This window comes from Mchenga conophoros, linkage group LG3 (assembly GCF_057382185.1).
Source record: "Mchenga conophoros isolate Kocher_MC1m ecotype Shallow Benthic linkage group LG3, M_conophoros_male_GT1.1, whole genome shotgun sequence".
NCBI lineage: Eukaryota > Metazoa > Chordata > Actinopteri > Cichliformes > Cichlidae > Mchenga > Mchenga conophoros.
In genome coordinates, this window is record NC_140528.1 from 61,241,574 (window position 1) to 61,262,636 (window position 21,063).

Genomic DNA, 21,063 nt, shown 5'->3' on the forward strand with positions numbered 1-21,063 from the left:
TCAAGTTGAGCAATTCAAATTCAAATTTAACTTATTCAAATCCAGTTTCTGATGGCACAAAGTTCTCCCATACATGTGTTTCTTTATGGATTCATTTGATTTATGAACATAAATCTGATATTCCAGTTCTGTAGATTGCTACACTATCTGAATTAAGTGTTGCACCATGTGGAGAAACTGACAAAAAAACTGTTGACTTCTTTAAACACAATGGAACAGGTACAGGTAAATGACACACCATCAGTTTGAATGTTATTTATTCATTTAGTTCATTTGGCAGGGACAAACTTCTAAGTATAAATCCATGAAATGAATAAAAATGTTTAAGATAAAGCAAAAACCCCAAAACAAAAAAGAAAAGAAATCAAGAAATACAGGGAGTGCAGAATTATTAGGCAAATGAGTATTTTGTCCACATCATCCTCTTCATGCATGTTGTCTTACTCCAAGCTGTATAGGCTCGAAAGCCTACTACCAATTAAGCATATTAGGTGATCTGCATCTCTGTAATGAGAAGGGGTGTGGTCTAATGACATCAACACCCTATATCAGGTGTGCATAATTATTAGGCAACGTCCTTTCCTTTGGCAAAACGGGTCAAAAGAAGGACTTGACAGGCTCAGAAAAGTCAAAAATAGTGAGATATCTTGCAGAGGGATGCAGCAGTCTCAAAATTGCAAAGCTTCTGAAGCGTGATCATCGAACAATCAAGCATTTCATTCAAAATAATCAACAGGGTCGCAAGAAGCGTGTGGAAAAACCAAGGCGCAAAATAACTGCCCATGAACTGAGAAGAGTCAAGCGTGCAGCTGCCAAGATGCCACTTGCCACCAGTTTGGCCATATTTCAGAGCTGCAACATCACTGGAGTTCCCAAAAGCACAAGGTGTGCAATACTCAGAGACATGGCCAAGGTAAGAAAGGCTGAAAGAAGACCACCACTGAACAAGACACACAGGCTGAAACGTCAAGAAATATCTCAAGACTGATTTTTCTAAGGTTTTATGGACTGATGAAATGAGAGTGAGTCTTGATGGGCCAGATGGATGGGCCCGTGGCTGGATTGGTAAAGGGCAGAGAGCTCCAGTCTGACTCAGACGCCAGCAAGGTGGAGGTGGAGTACTGGTTTGGGCTGGTATCATCAAAGATGAGCTTGTGGGGCCTTTTCGGGTTGAGGATGGAGTCAAGCTCAACTCCCAGTCCTACTGCCAGTTTCTGGAAGACACCTTCTTCAAGCAGTGGTACAGGAAGAAGTCTGCATCCTTCAAGAAAAACATGATTTTCATGCAGGACAATGCTCCATCACACGCGTCCAAGTACTCCACAGCGTGGCTGGCAAGAAAGGGTATAAAAGAAGAAAAACTAATGACATGGCCACCTTGTTCACCTGATCTGAACCCCATTGAGAACCTGTGGTCCATCATCAAATGTGAGATTTACAAAGAGGGAAAACAGTACACCTCTCTGAACAGTGTCGGGAGGCTGTGGTTGCTGCTGCACGCAATGTTGATGGTGAACAGATCTAAACACTGACAGAATCCATGGATGGCAGGCTTTTGAGTGTCCTTGCAAAGAAAGGTGGCTATATTGGTCGCTGATTTGTTTTTGTTTTGTTTTTGAATGTCAGAAATTTATATTTGTGAATGTGGAGATGTTATATTGGTTTCACTGGTAAAAATAAGTAATTGAAATGGGTATATATTTGTTTTTTGTTAAGTTGCCTAATAATTATGCACAGTAATAGTCACCTGCACACACAGATATCCCCCTAAAATAGCTAAAACTAAAAATAAACTAAAAACTACTTCCAAAAACATTCAGCTTTGATATTAATGCGTTTTTTGGGTTCATTGAGAACATGGTTGTTGTTCAATAATAACATTATTCCTTAAAAAAACAACTTGCCTAATAATTCTGCACTCCCTGTACATTCATTACATTCAAATTCACACAGTACTGAGCAGATCATTTTTTAAAATAATGTAGATTTTTAAACAAATACAGTAAAAGTATGTGTTGCTGCCCATAACAGTACTTTTTAATGTAACACTGCTGACTTAAAGTCGTGCTGTCAGCTACTAAAGATCACATATTTCACACTTTGTTCTCACTGATGTTGAAACAGGAAACAGTTAAGTTTTATATACAGAAAGCTTTAAGAATATAAAAACAGCTGACTATATAGAACATATGCTTTATGCTATAAGAGAGTACTAACTCTATATGATATTATGATGTAATATTGTAACTGCACATAAAGCTGAGCATGTCTGATATTTGGGCAGCAGAGGAGCAAGAGTGGCTTCATAAAAAGCTTCTTCTTGGCTTTGCTGCTACAGCTCTCCTCACTGACCTGTAAGACAAGCACAAAGAGACAAAGTGATTTCCAACATGTAAAGATATTATGAGCTGAAGACATTTAATAATGTGAAGAATAAACCAGCCTGCATGGCAGCAGAATTACTGAGAGAGCTTCCTGATGTGACTTCAGAATAAACTGCTGCATCAGCTGCAGGACTTGATTTTCCTGTGAATGAAGAGAAGATCATTGAAAACAATAATATCATTAACCAGGAGGAAACTGGATGTATCCACTAATGCAAAGAGTAAGATTGATTTAATTAGCCATGTAATGAATACTTGTGAATACCTAAGTTTAAATTGCAAAATAAATAAATTTACATTTTAACCCTTGTGTGATGTTCATATTTTTGTTACTCAGCCAGTGTTCATTGGTCTGGTGGACCCGCTAGAGTTTTGGCTTTCCAAATTAACACTATCAAACAATTTTATGTTAAATTACTCAACAGATATTTACTTCATCCCAATTACAAGCCATATGAACAGCAAACATGGTAAATTTTTTCCCTTTACTTTTGTTAGATCACATTTATGAATTAATGTGCTTCTCGTTTTTTGGGTTTTTTTATAAAATGTTATAAAAAAAATCAGTTATAATCAAGTGGAGTGAGTGGAAAGACAACACATTTACACGTGAAGCAATATGTTTCACAACTAAATGGGATCAGCTGCTCATCAATGGGGACATTAGGCCCAGGGTTGTAAAACAGGGGAGATGGTCCACACACTTATCCCACACTGTCCTGATGGCAGCTAGCTTGTCTCTCTGCCGTCGAGCTGGTCTGTCGTCTCGGTTATCAAAATGGACAATCCTGGAAATCTTGTGGAAGTTTTCCAGAGACATTGATGCACACAAAGGTTCATGCCGGTTTCTGCATCCCACAGGGATTCGGTGGATTCCCCTTTGGACCTGAAAACTCCGTCAAGGATAAGAACCCCAAAGTAGGCCTTTGGGGTTCTTAGATTAATTTGGTCCATCTCCTTTCATCTCTCTCCAAAAACACACCTTCCTGCAAACCAGAATAATTTTCAATAATAATAATTTTCTGGATGGAATCTGGGATGAAAAGCTAAAATGAAGACTTGATGTCCTGCACATGAGTAACTGTCAGCCGTGTTGGCCCTGGCTTATCACAGTAACAGCTCTGCAGGGTGGCTCATTTCTTGGGCAAGAAGACCATTCAATTTCACCAGTTATTGACATACATATTTCTTCACTTGCTGTCTGGTGGGCTTGTTCTGGTCCTGGAGCTGGCTGCAGATGGGGAACTCGTCTTCGTTTTGTTACTAAATGGTGCTCAACCTCATCCTCTTCTTCAAAGTCACTGTCAGACTCTGAATTTTCAGAAATGTGAAATATTCTGAAACCTCTTTGTCAACATCATCATCCGAAGCCCCTCTCTCTTCCAAAATCAATTGGATGGCCCTCGCAGCAGATAATCTTTTCCCATCTTGATCAGTTGCGATAAAGAACCACACTGGCAGAGTCTTATTTATAGGATTATGCCCCTAATTTGCAGGTGGGACAGGGTATGAGAAAATAAAATTTGGATCCCTCAAGAAAGAGGGTAAAATGTGTGGGAATGTCAGAGCAGACGGTGTTGATAGTTGAATTTTCAACAATGTTGCAACTTTGTGCGGGAGGAGAAGAAAACACTATCAGCAGCACCAGAAAGGAGGAAGACAGAGTGTGGGAACACAGGACCTACACTTTCAACACTTTTATTAGACCTGGGTCCAGTGGACCCGAACACCTTGTATGTAATGTAAATGCGTGGGGGGAGGTACAGTATGAGGTCATTGAAAATTAGTTCGGATTTATGTTCTTCACAGAAAATAAGCCAAAGCCAATGAATTTCAGGTTGAAAATATAATTAATTGTTTAATTTTTCTTTTGAAAAAAACTGAAAACGGGTCTCACAGACCCGAACACCATACATGGGTCAAGAGCAGATAAACATGTTGAACAATATTCAGTGGAGATGATGGCAGACTTTGCTCACCTTTGTTTTTCTTGGCTTTTTCTTTTTTGGGCTGTTTGACCTCAGCATACATCAGACTGTCCTCTAAAAGAGACGTCAGAGCTCAGGACACATTTGTTCAGCACAGATACGATACAAACATGTTGGATACATATGAACTTTAAACTTTTTACAACTACAGTGAAAGAGAGTGAAATCATTTGTTGCCTGTGACACTTCAGCTTTGCATGTGTGTGTTTTGTGATTGAGGTCTGGGTCAGAATCTGTGGATGCTGTGATTCAGTAAAGCTGAAACACTGATTAGTAAGTGAATAACTAAACTCTATGTTGACCTATAAACCTGCAATATAATGATGTGATGACACGTTCAAGTACAAACACTGAATGAGACTGTTGTGACTGTACCTGCAGCTCCCGTCTTCACCTCAGAGTAAACAGCACTCTGCTCTGGTTTATGATGCTTCCCTGTTAAGATGATTGAATCCACAAAAGAAAAACATTTAATACATTTTTAAACGTTTCAAAAACTTTCCAGGCTTTTCTTCTACATTGTATGTTTTGTGTACTCACACTTATTTCCAAAGTTTTCAAGTTCAATATTAGAGTAAATGGCATCTGGGGGTTTATCTGCACCTGAAATGTTCATATTTTAGTTACACAATTGTAAACCAATGACATGGTGCCAGTTTCCTTAAATTAAAAGACTGTTTCATCTCTAGCTGCTCTGTGCTTTTCACATGATGTACTGCACCAGTGTTTCAGTGGCTCACACATGAAAACCAACATGACACATTTTTCAAAGATAAATGAAAAAACAGAAAAACCTTTTACAGAGTTTCATTAGTTGTGTTTAAATCAACAACAGGACTATCAGATATTTTCAGAGCATGAACCCATCATGGTGTTACTGTTTGTGTTGTTCTGATATGAAACAACAACATTTGTGGATTGTTTCAGTCGAGTTAAAGATACAATCAGTTTATAAAATCCTGTTTGTTTCTGATCTTTTGTGCATGTAGTCAGTTGGTTATTTAGATGTTTGTCCAACTAGATTTTAATAAAAACTGAGCACAAACTGAATCAAAGACATGTCAAAGTTAATGGAGATCTGGAAAGACCAGGGGCCTGTTCTTCGTACCTCGCTAAGTAAGTTAGCTGGATTAGATTGTTGACGATTTCGCATGATCTTGGATCGTTCGGTTCCCCGAAGCTCATCCGGGACTTGCTGTCATAGCAACAGAGCCGTAAGAGTAAACCTGCTCGGGAGCAGGTTTACTTTATGTAAACAGGATTAGATCGCGGCCACACAGGTATGTCCGCTTCATTTATACGAAAGCAACAGCGATATTCCACCACTGTTTCACCATAAATAAATAACATCAATGTAACTAAAGATAATGCAGCACTTGATCCTTTTATTGATGTCACACAGATACATACAGGTCATTTCCTAAAAAAGGGAAATGTACTATTAACATTCTATTACATGTATGTGATTATTACAGATGTAATTCATATTCCAGAGTAGTAATTGTAAATTACTTCGTGTAATCAAGATGAGAGACCATGGCTATAAAAGCGAAGGTGGATTTGGGAAGTCTGTCGCAGCCATGTCCTGTCCGTTTACGCGAGCCACCCATTGCGGAAGGTGCAAGATTGATAAGGAGAGTCCTCAGAATCCAGCGTATATTGCGGGACAGACAGGATCCTTTAGCTCAGCGTGACAGTTTGCTCATTGAGAGATATCGATATTCCCGTGAGGGTATTATTCACTTAACCAACTTGTTGACGAGGGGGTGCAGGACCACCACCTGTCTTTTTTTTGCTCTGCTCTTTTCCTGGTTGCTGTTATGAACAAACAAACAGAGTATTCCAGGGTCTCTTTCCAAGAGACGAAAAGCAATATAAGTGATAAATATTACCATTCTGTAGAATATTCTTATATTTCACTTTTACTTGTTCCCATGTTCTAGTGGGTCCTGTTGTGGCTCTAATGTGAAAGGGGATATAATATAACATAATATAATATAATGTAATATAATATTGGATAATATAGTGTAATATAACAAATCTATAAATAAATAGTAAAGTGACTGAATAGTGGTATTGTCATGCGCTTTGAGTGCTTTGAAAAGCGCTATATAAACCCACTCCATTATTATTGTTATTATTTAATTACTTACGAGTTTGATTTGTCAGCAACTTTCTGCCAGCCCTCTCTCCTTGCTTTTGCAGCCTTTGCAGTGTTCCCTTGCGTTTTAATTAAACTCTGAAACTCCTGAAATCCCTCACTCAAGAGTTCTTGCTCTGCTGCGGAAAATACCGAACGCGCTCCTTCGACATTTTCCCCGACCAATCAGAGGGTTGCTGATCAATGTTTCTACTATCGATGCGTAGCCCCTTTTACGACACCCAGTGATGTCACATTACTGCGTCCAGCTGTACTAATCGTCAACAACAGGTGTGTTCGGGGAACCGGATTAGCGAGCTCACGGTTAGCGCGATGGTTTGGTCTTGGATGTGTCATTTGATCTTGGATGTAGTGAGCGACGTACGAAGAACGGGCCCCAGATGTGGGGAAGACAAGTGTCCTAGGGTCAGCTGCAGGGACAGTAGGGAGACCTCCACCCGTTGCTCCACCACCACAAGATGTTCCATGATTAATGGAGCAAAACATCAATCAAGGGTGGCTTCCAGCTGATGACCCTTCAGCTACCATGATGTAACCGTTGGAGGTGCAACAGGTAACAATGTCTAGCAGGTGTCTTCCTGCCTGTGCTCCCTTCAAGGGCCCTGAATGGTTGACCCGGGTTTTGATGTTTTGGTTTGGTTTCATAGTTCTGGGGCCCGTTCTTCGTACGTCGCTTACTACATCCAAGATCAAATGACACATCCAAGACCAAACCATCGCGCTAACCGTGAGCTCGCTAATCCGGTTCCCCGAACACACCTGCTGTTGACGATTAGTACAGCTGGACGCAGTAATGTGACATCACTGGGTGTCGTAAAAGGGGCTACGCATCGATAGTAGAAACATTGATCGGCAACCCTCTGATTGGTCGGCGAAAATGTCGAAGGGGCGCGCTTGGTATTTTTCGGCAGCAGAGCAAGAACTCTTGATTGAGGGATTTCAGGAGTTTCAGAGTTTAATTAAAACGCAAGGGAACACTGCAAAGGCTGCAGAAGCAAGGAGAGAGGGCTGGCAGAAAGTTGCTGACTAATTAAACTCGTAAGTAATTTAATAATAACAATAATAATGGATTGGATTTATATAGCGCTTTTCAAGGCACCCAAAGCGCATGACAATACCACTATTCAGTCACTTTATTATTTATTTATAGATTTATTATATTACACTATATTATCCAATATTATATTACATTATATTATATTGTTATATTATATCCCCTTTCACATTAGAGCCACAACAGGACCCACTAGAACATGGGAACAAGTAAAAGTGAAATATAAGAGTATTCTACAGAATGGTAATATTTATCACTTATATTGCTTTTCGTCTCTTGGAAAGAGACCCTGGAATAATCTGTTTGTTTGTTCATAACAGCAACCAAGAAAAGGGCAGAGCAGAAGAAGACAGGTGGTGGTCCTGCACCCCCTCGTCAACAAGTTGGTTAAGTGAATAATACCCTCACGGGAATATCGATATCTCTCTATGAGCACACTGTCGCGCTGAGCTAAAGGATCCTGTCTATCCCGCAATATACGCTGAATTCTGAGGACTCTCCTTATCAATCTTGCACCTTCCGCAATGGGTGGCTCGCGTATACGGACAGGACATGGCTGCGACAGACTTCCCAAATCCACCTTCGCTTTTATAGCCGTGGTCTCTCATCTTGATTACACGAAGTAATTTGCAATTACTACTCTGAAATATGAATTACATCTGAAATAATCACATACATGTAATAGAATGTTAATAGTACATTTCCCTTTTTTAGGAAATGACCTGTATGTATCTGTGTGACATCAATAAAAGGATCAAGTGCTGCATTATCTTTAGTTACATTGATGTTATTTATTTATGGTGAAACAGTGGTGGAATATCGCTGTTGCTTTCGTATAAATGAAGCGGACATACCTGAGTGGCCGCGATCTAATCCTGTTTACATAAAGTAAACCTGCTCCCGAGCAGGTTTACGCTTACAGCTCTGTTGCTATGACAGCAAGTCCCGGATGAGCTTCGGGGAACCGAACGATCCAAGATGACGCGAAATCGTCAACAATCTAATCCAGCTAACTTACTTAGCGAGGTACGAAGAACGGGCCCCTGTTCTATTATTATGATGTTATGTTTACATTATGGTTATCTGTCTATTTGGTTAATGAGAGGTTGTTTAACCCCTTGTGTTCTCACTCTGTTCTTTCTCTCTGGTCTCCATGTTTTGTCTACTGTCTGTGTCAAGCTCGTGTGTCTTACTCCAGGTCTCAGTGTCATTCATTTCCTGTTTTATTTTGGTCTCTGTTCTCATCTGTATCGTGTGTCTAGTTTTACATCCCCCATAGTCATTCTGTTAACCTCTTTTCCATTAGTAACTACTCAGGTGAGGTCACCATGGTTTTCAGGGTTTTCCATCAGGTCATAGTTCCTGTTACCAGGTACTTTTTCAGTATTTACTCAGCCGGAGTTCCAGGCGATCCGAGGCGATCCCAAAATGTGACGTCAACAGCCTGCATCCCACTGATTGACTGCTCAGTGGCGTCACTCAATGACTTATGAGAGTATTTCGTTGATGAAAATCAAAACAGTCATTTTTGAAACCCAGCAATGAGGAAAACAGCTACAAAAGCAACACCGTGGTCCCAGAGTGTGACGAAAATTCACAGACTGAGCAGCAGGTTTATCATCACCTCAACGTCCACCTTCATTGTAGTGTGTGTGACGCATCCTAATTACGTCACAGGATGCTCAGCCACGTTGCTATTAGGACGACCACACACATTAGGTGGTACTTGACTGTAATAGAAAACCAGTCAATACGATTCGAATAGTTGTGAGTTGATCCAAGTAGGTACTAATGCAGGGGTGACAATTCCAGGCCCCGAGGGCCGGTGTCCTGCAGGTTTTAGATCTCACCTTGGGTCAACACACCTGAATCACATGATTAGTTCGTTACCAGGCCTCTGGAGAACTTCAGGACATGTTGAGGACCTAATTTAGCCATTTAAATCAGCTGTGTTGGTTCAAGGACACATCTAAAACCTGCAGGGACACCGGCCCTCGAGGCCTGGAGTTGTCCACCGATGTACTAATGGAAAAGGGGCATTAGTTATCACTGTGTTCCCACCTGTTTCCCATCATCTCATTATCCTGTGTTTTATAGACTGTCTCAATCTTCCTTTACTGTCACATCCTTCATCAAAGTTTGTTTTAATAAGATTTGTAGAAATTTGTTTTCCTAGTATTTTTTTATTTGGATAATTTTCTCTAAGTTCTGTGATAAAGTTGTGTTTTAGTTTACTAACCGTGACAGATACTCAATGAAATGTCAATATCAATACTAATACTACTACTAATAATAACAATAATAATAACAGAAAAGAGGCTCTTACACTTGGACTGTCTGCAGCGATACAACAAGAGCAGGAGAATAATAATGAGAGAGACTCCACAAACCAGTCCAACAATCAACCACACAGGAGATGAAGAGCTGTCAGCTCCTGATACCTTGACTGTGACACAAAACAGAAATTAATTATTAATAAATTATAATCTTATGAATAAATGCATTCATAAAATGGAGCCAAGTGACTTTGAGACTTAAATCAGACAATCTAATGTTGCCTCTCAGTCATCAAACTCATTTATAAAAATCCATCAGATGTTTTGCTCCTGCTCACCTTTAACTGACATCCAGCTCTGTGCTGACTCTCTTCCTGAGTACTGACACTTGTAGAAACCTTCATCAGACTTTGACACTGCAGAGATCTTCAGCTCCCCTCGGGGATCATTTTCAATAAGTTTGTCATTGTGATAGAAAAACACATTGGAAAGTATTTTTTGTGTTCTCAAACTGCAGCTCAGACTAACAGAAGCTCCCTCAGTCACAGGATGAACAGGACTCACCAGGATAGGACCATTACCATCATCTGTGACACAATCACACACAATTGTTTCAGTCACATCAGCTGCTGCACACTTTGAGAAAGAGCTGACAAACAATAATAAGAACAGATTGTACAAATGCTTTTCATCATGAAGATCTGATCTTGTACATTCAAACCTGTGTGTTTTTACCACATAATTACTGGGACAAATATTCACGTGATGTTTAAATCATTAACATCCAAGAAATAAATGTATAATAACATACTCTGTACAGTGATGTTGACTGCACTGCTGAACTCTCCTGATCCAGACTCACACCAGTACACTGCAGTATCTGACTTTGATGTGTTGATGTCACATGTGGATCCAGTCATTCTCCTACAGTCAGAGTACAGTCGGCCGTCCTCAGAGAACTTCCTCACTCTCCACTCAGTGAAGTTTCCCTCACAGGTCAGTGAGACAGAGTCAGAGGTGAAGTGTTGCACTCTGTCAGGACTCACTGTGAGAGACGCTGCTGAATGAACATCTGGAAACAACATGCAGTGAAGAGACAAAGATCACAGATGTTAGCATTCAAAATATCACAGTGAAAATATACGTTTGACTTTTGCGTGGTTCACAGGAGTCCTGATAGTCATGCAGCCAGATTTACAGACTTTCAAATCATCAACATGAAGATTAAAATTCCTCACCTGCAGACCAAACAAACTTTGGTTGACTGTGATCAGTGTGATACTCTGGGTCTCCTCTTCCAGCTCTGCACACATATCCTGCTGTGTGTGTCTGTCCATGAATGATGTAGGAGTCCTGTGCAGTCCCACTGCCATCAGGTAGCAGCTCATAACTGGAGGATTTCTCTGATAGATCAGGAACAGCTTTATACCAGTAGAAGCTCCATCCTGCAGACGGATGTTCAACCTCACAGTTCAGAGTTACTGAGGCTCCAGGACTCAGCCATGATGGAGACACAGTGAGGACAGGACGAGGTTCATCTGTTCAACAAAGATTTGCTCTCAATCTTTTGTCTCTTAACTCTGAATTCAATGTCACTAAAATGTTGACTCACAAATATTTATGATGAACTTTAAGAGTGAGACTATCTAAACATGTCAAATATCTCAACATGTACTAATAAAAAGACATTTTTATAAACTGTTTCTATTTCCAGGTTAAATGAACTATGACTCTACTTACTGTCAGAAACTGTCAGTGTGACTGAATCACTCCACTCTGTTGTTTTATGCTGTGAACTTTTCATTCTGCCCTTACAGCGATAGTTTCCACTGTTGGATGATGAAGCAGATCTAATCCTGTATTCATTTTGATTTGGAGCTTTTATCATGCTGTTTGTTTCCCACTCATAATCCCACTCAGTGTCTCCTCCATGGATCTCACATCTGACAGTGATCGTCTCTCCTCTGTATATCTCAGACCAGTTTGGATACAGAGTCACAACAGGCCTGTTTGAGGCTGTTACTGTTCAAGAAAGTACAATAAAAACACATGAATGTCAAAAATGTTAATGCCTTTTGTTCTTCATCTTCCTCCTTAATCAGGAATTTATCTGACTTCATGTTAAACTGACCAGTTTTCCCAATCCTGACTGACTGGCTGTCCTCTGTGTAGTAAACTGGGTTTCCTCTTCCTCCTCTGCACCTGTAGAGTCCTTCCTGTGAGACACTGATTTGTCCATTTGAGTGGAAAACTGCATCTTGTGTGGTCAGGGCTTCAGAGGATTTCTCATCTCTGTACCAGTAGTATTTCCATCCAGATGATGATGATGGGTTCACAGAGCAGGTCAGGGTCACACTGCCCCCTACTGGAACAGCTGTGTTATCAGCTCTCAGTTTGGCCTTTGGTTTATCTGCAGTTCAGTTTAGAAAAAGAACAAAAGTCAATGACTGAATCAAACCAGTTGAAATAACTTGGTGGAAATATGGAAATAATAAATATCACATAACTTTAATGGTGAAGCTGCAACAAACTGTACAACTGTCACACAAATACAACACTAATCTTTCATATTTAATTTGCTGCATTTCTAAGTTAAAAACACACATGAGGAACAATCAGTGGATTTAATGTTTCTTAGTGGATGTGGTGGAGCAGCTGAGACAGATTCAGCATTTGTTCTGCATTTCATCTTTCATGTATTAGAGCTGCACAGCAGAGAAGTTACTCTCATATGTTTTGTTCTCTTCACTGTGAATAAAAAGCTGCTGTTCAGGTTTTTGTTGTTGGAATAAAAACTAAACATTTTACTGACCAACATGAAAGACAGTTATAAAGCTGTAAGAAAGAAGAAGTGCTTTTTCCTTATTTAGATACTGTGGATGAAAGATCTTACATGATACAGTCAGTGTGATGATATCACTCCACTCTGAGAAGAAATAGTCCCTCCTGCCCCGGCAGCTGTATCCTCCACTGTCAGACTCAGTAGCTCTGATGATTCTGTATTCATTGGATGTTGGAGGTGTGTTTAACTTGGCTGCTCTCCATTCATACGTCCACTGAGCTCCTTCACCTCCCTGAATCTCACATCTGACAGTGACTGTCTCACCGCTGTATATCTGAGTCCAGGATGGCTGCAGGGTCACAGTGGGCTTACTGGGAACTGTTCACAGAAAAATATCCAGTTAGAGACAAATTGAAACATAAAGATAAAAAAATAAGATGGAATAAATTCTTCTATTTGTCAGGAGTTGTCTCTCATTTCACGGTTAATAAACTCACAGTTGTTGAATGAAATTGTTAGCACAGAACACAAAATGACATCTCTCAGTTTGGCAGAAATAAAATAATTAATCTCACGAGTTTCTCTAACTGTGACGTCACTGCTGTCCTTTGTGTAGTAAACTGGATCTCCTCTCCCTCCTCTGCAGTGGTACAGACCTCCTTGTGAGACACTAATAACTCTTTTTGCTTCATTTCCTCTCATGAGCTGAGCTTTAGAAGAGACTGAATCACGTCTGAACCAGTCAAACTTCCAGCCAGCAGAGCCCTCCACAGAGCAGCTCAGTGTCACACTGCCCCCTGCTGGTATGACTGAACTTTGTGTTGTCAGTTTGGCTCTGGGTTCATTTGCTGTTGAAGATACAGGAAAAAATACATCATATTATCATTTAGTTCAGGGAAAATAACAATAACAAAATTAATTAATTAATAACAAAATAAATATTCAAACTTCAAATATCAGTTCAGTTTTGAATGAACATCAATGAGTAGTAGACAGATGTAAACATGAAAACATGAAATGTCAGCATGAATCATGGTCCAACTCACATGAAACTGTCAGTCTGAAGGCATCACTCCATCCTGTTAAGAGATAGTCACTGCTACCCCGACATAGTCTCCACTGTGGGACACTGAAACTCTGCTGATCCTGTATTCACTGGATGTTGGAGGGCTGTTTGTGTTGGGTGCTGTCCATTCATATTTCCACACCTTTCCTTCACCTCCCTGAATCTCACATCTGAGAGTGATTGTGTCACCAGTGAATATCTGAGACCAGCTGTGCTGCAGTTTCACAGCAGCCAAAACTGTTCAACAAATAAACACAAATATTAAAATGAAAAAAAAAATCATAAATCAATTGTTACTTCAGGTTAATCACCATGTTTCGTTTTAATTCACAACAAAATTTCACCCTCACCTTGTTTCTGAATTGTAACTGCAGCACTGTCCTCTGTGGAGAAAACTGGATCTCCTCTCCCTCCTCTGCAGTAATAGATGCCTCCTTCTGAAATACTGATAGTGTGCTCTGATCTTCCAGCTCCTATTTTCTGAGCTCCAGAAAACTGTGAATCACGTCTGAACCAGTCAAACTTCCAGCCAGCAGAGCCCTCCACAGAGCAGCTCAGTGTCACACTGCCCCCTGCTGGTATGACTGAACTTTGTGCTGTCAGTGTGGCTCTGGGTTTACTTGCTGTTGATGTTACAGAAAAAAAGTAAAACGTTAAATCTTCACTTGTCTCAGGACCTAATTTAAGTGCTGATCACACTCTAAACAGTTTTTTTAAATAATTTATCTACAAACACCAAAAAGGAAATTAGAAATTACTCTGCCTATTCCACATTACACTGCCTACAAAACTTCACTATAGGTTTCTCTGATTTATCATTCTCTTATCAAACTGTCATCTCTGTACATTCCTCTTTAAACTGCTGATATTTTAAGAGCCTCCATGGTGTCTCTCCTTTCTGTTTGCACAGTGAGAAAAACTGTTGTCCTGAGCTGCCTGCAGACAGCTGGATCATTGTTGGAATTTTCCTGTTAAGACAGATGTAAACATGAAAACATGAAATGTCAGCATGAATCATGGTCCAACTCACATGAAACTGTCAGTGTGAAGGCATCACTCCATCCTGTTAAGAGATAGTCACTGCTACCCCGACATCTGTAGTCTCCACTGTGGGACACTGAAACTCTGCTGATCCTGTATTCACTGGATGTTGGAGGGCTGTTTGTGTTGGGTGCTGTCCATTCATATTTCCACACCTTTCCTTCACCTCCCTGAATCTCACATCTGAGAGTGATTGTCTCACCAGTGAATATCTGAGACCAGCTGTGCTGCAGTTTCACAGCAGCCAAAACTGTTCAACAAACAAATAAACAGAAACATTAAACTGAAGAAATCATAAATTAATTGTTACTTCAGGTTAATCGCGATGTCTCGTTTTATTTCACAACAAAATTTCACCCTCACCTTGTTTCTGAATTGTAACTGCAGCACTGTCCTCTGTGGAGAAAACTGGATCTCCTCTCCCTCCTCTGCAGTAATAGATGCCTCCTTCTGAAATACTGATCGTGTGCTCTGATGTTCCAGCTCCTATTTTCTGAGCTCCAGAAAACTCTGAATCACGTCTGAACCAGTCAAACTTCCAGCCAGCAGAGCCCTCCACAGAGCAGCTCAGTGTCACACTGCCCCCTGCTGGTATAACTGAACTTTGTGCTGTCAGTGTGGCTCTGGGTTTACTTGCTGTACAGGTCACAGGAAAAGATAAGATTGATCAGATTGTCACTTACTTCAGGAATAATGTCTTCGTAGTGAATTAAGTTTTAAAAGAAAAAGTAAAAATTCAAGAAAAATAAAGAAGTTGTAATATGTTGAATTCAGTATGTGCTTAAGAGCTCACATTATGGTATAATGTGTTAAGAAAATGAATGAATGGAAAGAAAAAACTGTGTTCAAATTTGATCAAAATCAACAATCTCAGCTAACTGTTAGCCAGCTACAGAGTAAGGGGCTAACACTGGATGTATATAACATGATGAAAACTTTATCAGAGTGAATCAAGAATCAGGTGAGAGTGTTTTTACGCTCTGCCACCAAACTGTACTCCTAAATGCAGAGATAACTGTTAGCTGATCTGAGGTCAGTTGATCATGGATGCTCTTAGCATCAAGATTTTTTGTTAAACTGCCTTTTTGTTAAATATCCGACTTGTTTTAAGGATCATGATCACATGTAAAAGATGGATAACCAGTGCACAGTCAGCAGCATTTATCAGTCATCATAATTTACACAGATGTTATTCATACTGTATGCTATCCCCGACCCCAACCAGGGCTGTGATGTGATAACAGAACTCTTCTCTGTTGATGATCAGCCCTTTCTTTTTTCAGCATCTGTATTTTCCATCGTCAGACAGCAGCTCTGCTCATTCTGTATTTATTGATCATGTTTGATCAACTTAAAATAAATTTTAAAAACAAATAAATAAAGTAATTGTGTCATAATTCAGAGCTGCAGTGGTGAAAACCACACACATGCACATATGGAAGAAACTGAGTTCATTACATCTGTGTTTAATATTTATGTTACAAAGATTTTTTTCACTCTGGTGATTATTGTGTTTTTTTTATCACCACATTTAAAACTGTTTCTCACTGATTTTGCTACTAAGATAAAACAGATAAAACAGAGAACAATATTACTGAATGAAATGTGTCCAACTTACATGATACAGTCAGTGTGATGATGTCACCGCACAATGTAAAAGTGCAGCAGCTGTATTCTCCACTGTGAGACTCTGTAGCTCTGCTGATTCTGTATTCAGATGTTGACGGTGGTTCTAACTTGGCTGATGACTTTAAAAACAATGAGTGCCTTCCATCACTTTCCTGAATCTCACATCTGACAGTGACTGTCTCACTGCTGTATATCTGAGTCAAGGGTGGCTCGAGGATCACGGTGAGCTTAATGGGAACTGTTCACATAGAAACATCAAGTTAGAGATTGATGGAAGCATAAAGCCATTTTGAAGATGTCCTGATTTTTATTGCTGCTGTTAAGAGTCGAAAGATTTACTGCATCCTGGTGACATTTGGACTTGAAAATAATAAGATGTGTTTTCATCAAACAAATTAAACCATATAAATATTCTGAATAAAACAACAGAGTGACTGCACAGATCTGTGAGGCTGAGATCAACACATAAACACACAAAGTCAGAGTTTGTTATTTGTCCGTGTGAGCTGTCCACTTTTAAATTGTAACAGGAAGTTTTATTTTATTAATGTTGAGCTGTTATTTTTGCATTTTCATCTTTACATTTATGACCACAGTTTTCATGAGCTCTTGAGGACTTTTTAAACATACTCATTTATTAATATTATGAGGATTCAGTTACTGAACAGTGTCTCAGCTAATTGAGACACTTGCCTGTAGTTTAAACATGATAATCCCCTGTAGTTGCCTTTTATGTCTTATCCTGAACACTTCACAGCTGAAACACATGTTTGAATATTTTCTGTATCAGGGAAAGGAGCACAAATAACACGAGAAGTGGCTGCAGATATTCAAATGTAAAATTCTTGAAACAAGTAAAGTCATCCTCAAATACACAAATGTGTCTACGCATGAACTGAAGATAGAATCAAGAAGATTTACTGAGCTTACATCATTCAGTGAACTGTGCACATTTACAGCTGTTATAAAAGCTGGTTTCTAAATCAATCTCCTCGTCTGTTTGGAGAATCTTTTTCTTCTGAATTTATAAACTCAGCAGTTTCTTGAATGATGATTGCATCACTTTATTCTATGACTGACCCTGTTGTGTTCCTGTGCAGGTGTACCCATGCCTGTGTATCCTTGGAAAGAGCAGTGGCCACCACATCAACACATGTCATACCATGAGCTCTATGAACTCTTCCAATCTGGCTTCAGAACACGACACAGCACTGAGACTGTTCTTATCCTCATCCTCCTGGACCTCTCTGCAGCCCTCACACCATCCTTCCTTCCTGCGTAATCAATCATCGTCTTCTCACTGGTACCGTGCTCTCTTGCTTTCAGTCAAACCTCTCCAACAGAACACAGTTTGTCTTTGTCACCATGGGAGACTTCAGCTCCACCTCTGCTCCAGTTAACCACTGTGTGCCCCAAGGTTCTGTGCTTACTTACAAATCCCTCAATGCCCTGGCACCTTAGTATCTCTGACCTGCTGCAACTACACAGTCTTGGGGTCCGTTCTTCGTACCTCGCTAAGTAAGTTAGCTGGATTTGATTGTTGACGATTTCGCGTGATCTTGGATCGTTCGGTTCTCCGAAGCTCATCCGGGACTTGCTGTCATAGCAACAGATCCGTGAGCGTAAACCTGCTCGGGAGCAGGTTTACTTTATGTAAACAAGATTAGATCGCGGCCACGCAGGTATGTCCGCTTCATTTATACGAAAGCAACAGCGATATTTTACCACTGTTTTACCATAAATAAATAACATCAATGTAACTAAAGATAATGCAGCACTTGATCCTTTTATTGATTCCATACAGATACATACAGGTCATTTCCTAAAAAAAGGGAAATTTACTATTAATCAATCTATTTCATGTATTTGATTATTTCAGATGTAATTCATATTTCAGAGTAGTAATTGTAAATTACTTCATGTAATCAAGATGAGAGACCACGGCTATAAAAGCAAAGGTGGATTTGGGAAGCCTGTCGCAGCCATGTCCTGTCCGTTTACGCGACCAACCCATTGTGGAAGGTGCAAGATTGATAAGGAGAGTCCTCAGAATTCAGCGTATATTGCGGGATAGACAGGATCCTTTAGCTCAGCCCGACAGTGTGCTCATTGAGAGATATCGATTTTCCCGTGAGGGTATTATTTACTTAACCAACTTGTTGACGAGGGGGTGCAGGACCACCACCTGTCTTTTTTTGTGATAAATATTACCAATCTGTAGAATATTCTTATATTTCACTTTTACTTGTTCCCATGTTCTAGTGGGTCCTGTTGTGGCTCTAATGTGAAAGAGGACATAATGTAATATAATATAATATGATATAATGTAATATAATATAATAAATTTACCCTACCGCCTACTGGTGTTGGCCAGAGGGGCCGATGGCGCAATATGGCAGCCTGGCTTCTGTCAGTCTGTCCCAGGGCAGCTGTGGCTACAACCGTAGCTGCTTCCACCAGTGTGTCAATGTGAGAGTGAATGAATAGTGGCATTGTAAAGTGCTTTGGGTGCCTTGAAAAGCGCTATATAAATCCACTCCATTATTATTGTTATTATTAAATTACTTACGAGTTTAATTTGTCAGCAACTTTCTGCCAGCCCTCTCTCCTTGCTTTTGCAGCCTTTGCAGTGTTCCCTTGCGTTCTGATTAAACTCTGAAACTCCTGAAATCCCTCACTCAAGAGTTCTTGCTCTGCTGCCGAAAAATACCGAGCGCGCTCCTTTTGACATTTTCGCCGACCAATCAGAGGGTTGCCGATCAATGTTTCTACTATCGATGCGTAGCCCCTGTTAAGCCACCCAGTGATCTCACATTACTTCATCCAGCTGTACTAATCGTCAACAGCAGGTGTGTTCGGGGAACCGGATTAGCGAGCTCAAAGTTAGCGCGATGATTTGGTCTTGGATGTAGTAAGCGAAGTACGAAGAACGGACCCCTTGATGCTATGGTCCTAAGCCAAGAGTCTGCTTTCTGTCCTTCACATAAACCTCAATGCCTTTGGGACAGAGTCTTCAGTGCAGCGCCCCCCACCTTTGGGAACTCTCTTCCATATGAGATCTGTAATTCCCTGTAACTGGAATCCTTAAAAAACTTCTCGAAACTCACCTCTTCAGCAAAATCCTAAACCTCTAACTTTTTAGTATCGTTATCGTTATTGTTATTGTTGTTGTTGTTGTTGTTGTTGTTGTTGATGATGATGTTGTTATTGATTCAAAATCGCAACCAGGAAAATTGTGATTACAGTATCTGATTTACTTCATTGTTAATATACTGATTTTGTGCCTTAAATAAAACGATGCACAAACAGAGAGACATGATGTGATTTCAAATGGTGAATGAAATATGAAATATCGGAGCAAAATTATACATATTTTATAAATGTGAAGAAAAGAATAAGAAACATTTCTCACCTTCAGCATTAATGTAGAAGAGAGTATCGAGCACTAAAGTAAAGATTAAACATCATCAGGATCAAACTGACAGAAAATCAAAGTCAAAATGAACAAAAGTATTTTTAAAGATTCATTTTCACATGACGCAGTTACTGCTCATCACAATCTTTCTGTGCACATTTAGTATTTGTATTAATTTAGTAACAAGTTTGAAACATAAAAAAATATTATAACATTTTTAGTACCCTATAAAATTGTATATATTTGTAAAACAATATGAATATATGAACTTGTACACAACAGTGAGTCAAGTGCAACAAGCAGCGATGTATCCAACATGATACTCCAGACTAAACTGAACCAAGGAACCAGCCAACATTTGTCTGTAACTTTCATAAACATCACAAATATGCTTTGTTCAAACTCTCACATAAACACTTCAAACCAGTGATACACTCTAATTCTCACACATGAGAAACACTTTCATTAATCAGTGCCATTCAAACAATGTCACAAATGTACTTACACAATAACCCCGTCATGCAGAGCAAAGAGTGCCCCATCCTCACATCCAGCCCTGCTGCACTCTGATCCTCAGCTGATCTCAAACACTTTGACTTTACATCAATAATAAAAAGAGAAGCTGCACTTAATACAGATAAGACCAGAGTGTTTCTTCTGACTGTGGCCTCTCTGTGCTTCCTTTCCTTTTATACAAACCTCAAACAGCTCCTGTAGCTTTGACCACAGCAGTTGTGTGACGTGTTCACATTTCCTGTCCACTGCAAACATGCAGGCTTGCTTCTTGTGTTTGCTTCTTACCTTCTGTTGTTTCAGGTCAGGTGACATATTTACCAGCTCATAATTATGTTTTATTCTCAGAGGCTGTCAGTCACCTACCTTCTTTCCTCAGTTGACCATAATATGTCACATGATAGGGTGAGGCAAGCTCTCACCCTGATCTCACCCAAAATCTCCAGTGGTAATCTCTGAATAAGTAATAAAAAATGTAAATTCTGAGTTCCCAGATGTCGGATGTTTTTTCATTGAATGCCCCCTCAACTCGGATTTTCCACTCGTCTGAGCAGACAAACATACAGTGAGTTAGTCCAAAAACGTTTAGGTCCATAATGACGCACATCTTTTTTCACACCTGACACACATGATTAAAAATGGGTGTATAACCCTCTTAAGGGACAATCTCCCACTAAGGTTAAACACTCGGGACTCTCCACCCTTTGCTTTTAGAAGTGAAGAAGCCTCTTAGATGAGAGGTGAGACGCCTTCA

The 21,063-nt window shown here is 39.9% G+C and overlaps 2 protein-coding genes across 2 annotated transcripts in view; both read right to left on the bottom strand.

Annotated features, from left to right (window-relative positions):
- Window positions 1-13,347, bottom strand: part of LOC146579874 (Fc receptor-like protein 5) — a 49,916-nt gene extending 36,569 nt beyond the window's left edge. Inside the window, exons 1-6 of the mRNA XM_085268013.1 lie at window positions 13,221-13,347; window positions 12,759-13,023; window positions 11,995-12,278; window positions 11,604-11,879; window positions 11,102-11,401; window positions 10,675-10,935 (exon numbers count right to left, since the gene is read on the bottom strand). Of these exons, the coding sequence (XP_085124139.1) occupies window positions 10,675-10,935; window positions 11,102-11,401; window positions 11,604-11,879; window positions 11,995-12,278; window positions 12,759-13,023; window positions 13,221-13,347 (1,513 nt within the window). The remainder of the gene's footprint in view (window positions 1-10,674; window positions 10,936-11,101; window positions 11,402-11,603; window positions 11,880-11,994; window positions 12,279-12,758; window positions 13,024-13,220) is intronic.
- A 380-nt stretch (window positions 13,348-13,727) lies between these two features.
- Window positions 13,728-17,491, bottom strand: LOC146579876 (Fc receptor-like protein 5). Its single transcript, XM_085268014.1, has 6 exons — window positions 17,488-17,491; window positions 16,545-16,619; window positions 15,116-15,388; window positions 14,738-15,002; window positions 14,062-14,330; window positions 13,728-13,948 (listed from the first exon to the last, which is right to left on the bottom strand). The coding sequence occupies exons 1-6, from the start codon at window positions 17,489-17,491 to the stop codon at window positions 13,728-13,730; spliced, it is 1,107 nt and encodes a 368-aa protein (XP_085124140.1).
- Between the last annotated feature and the right edge of the window lie 3,572 nt (window positions 17,492-21,063).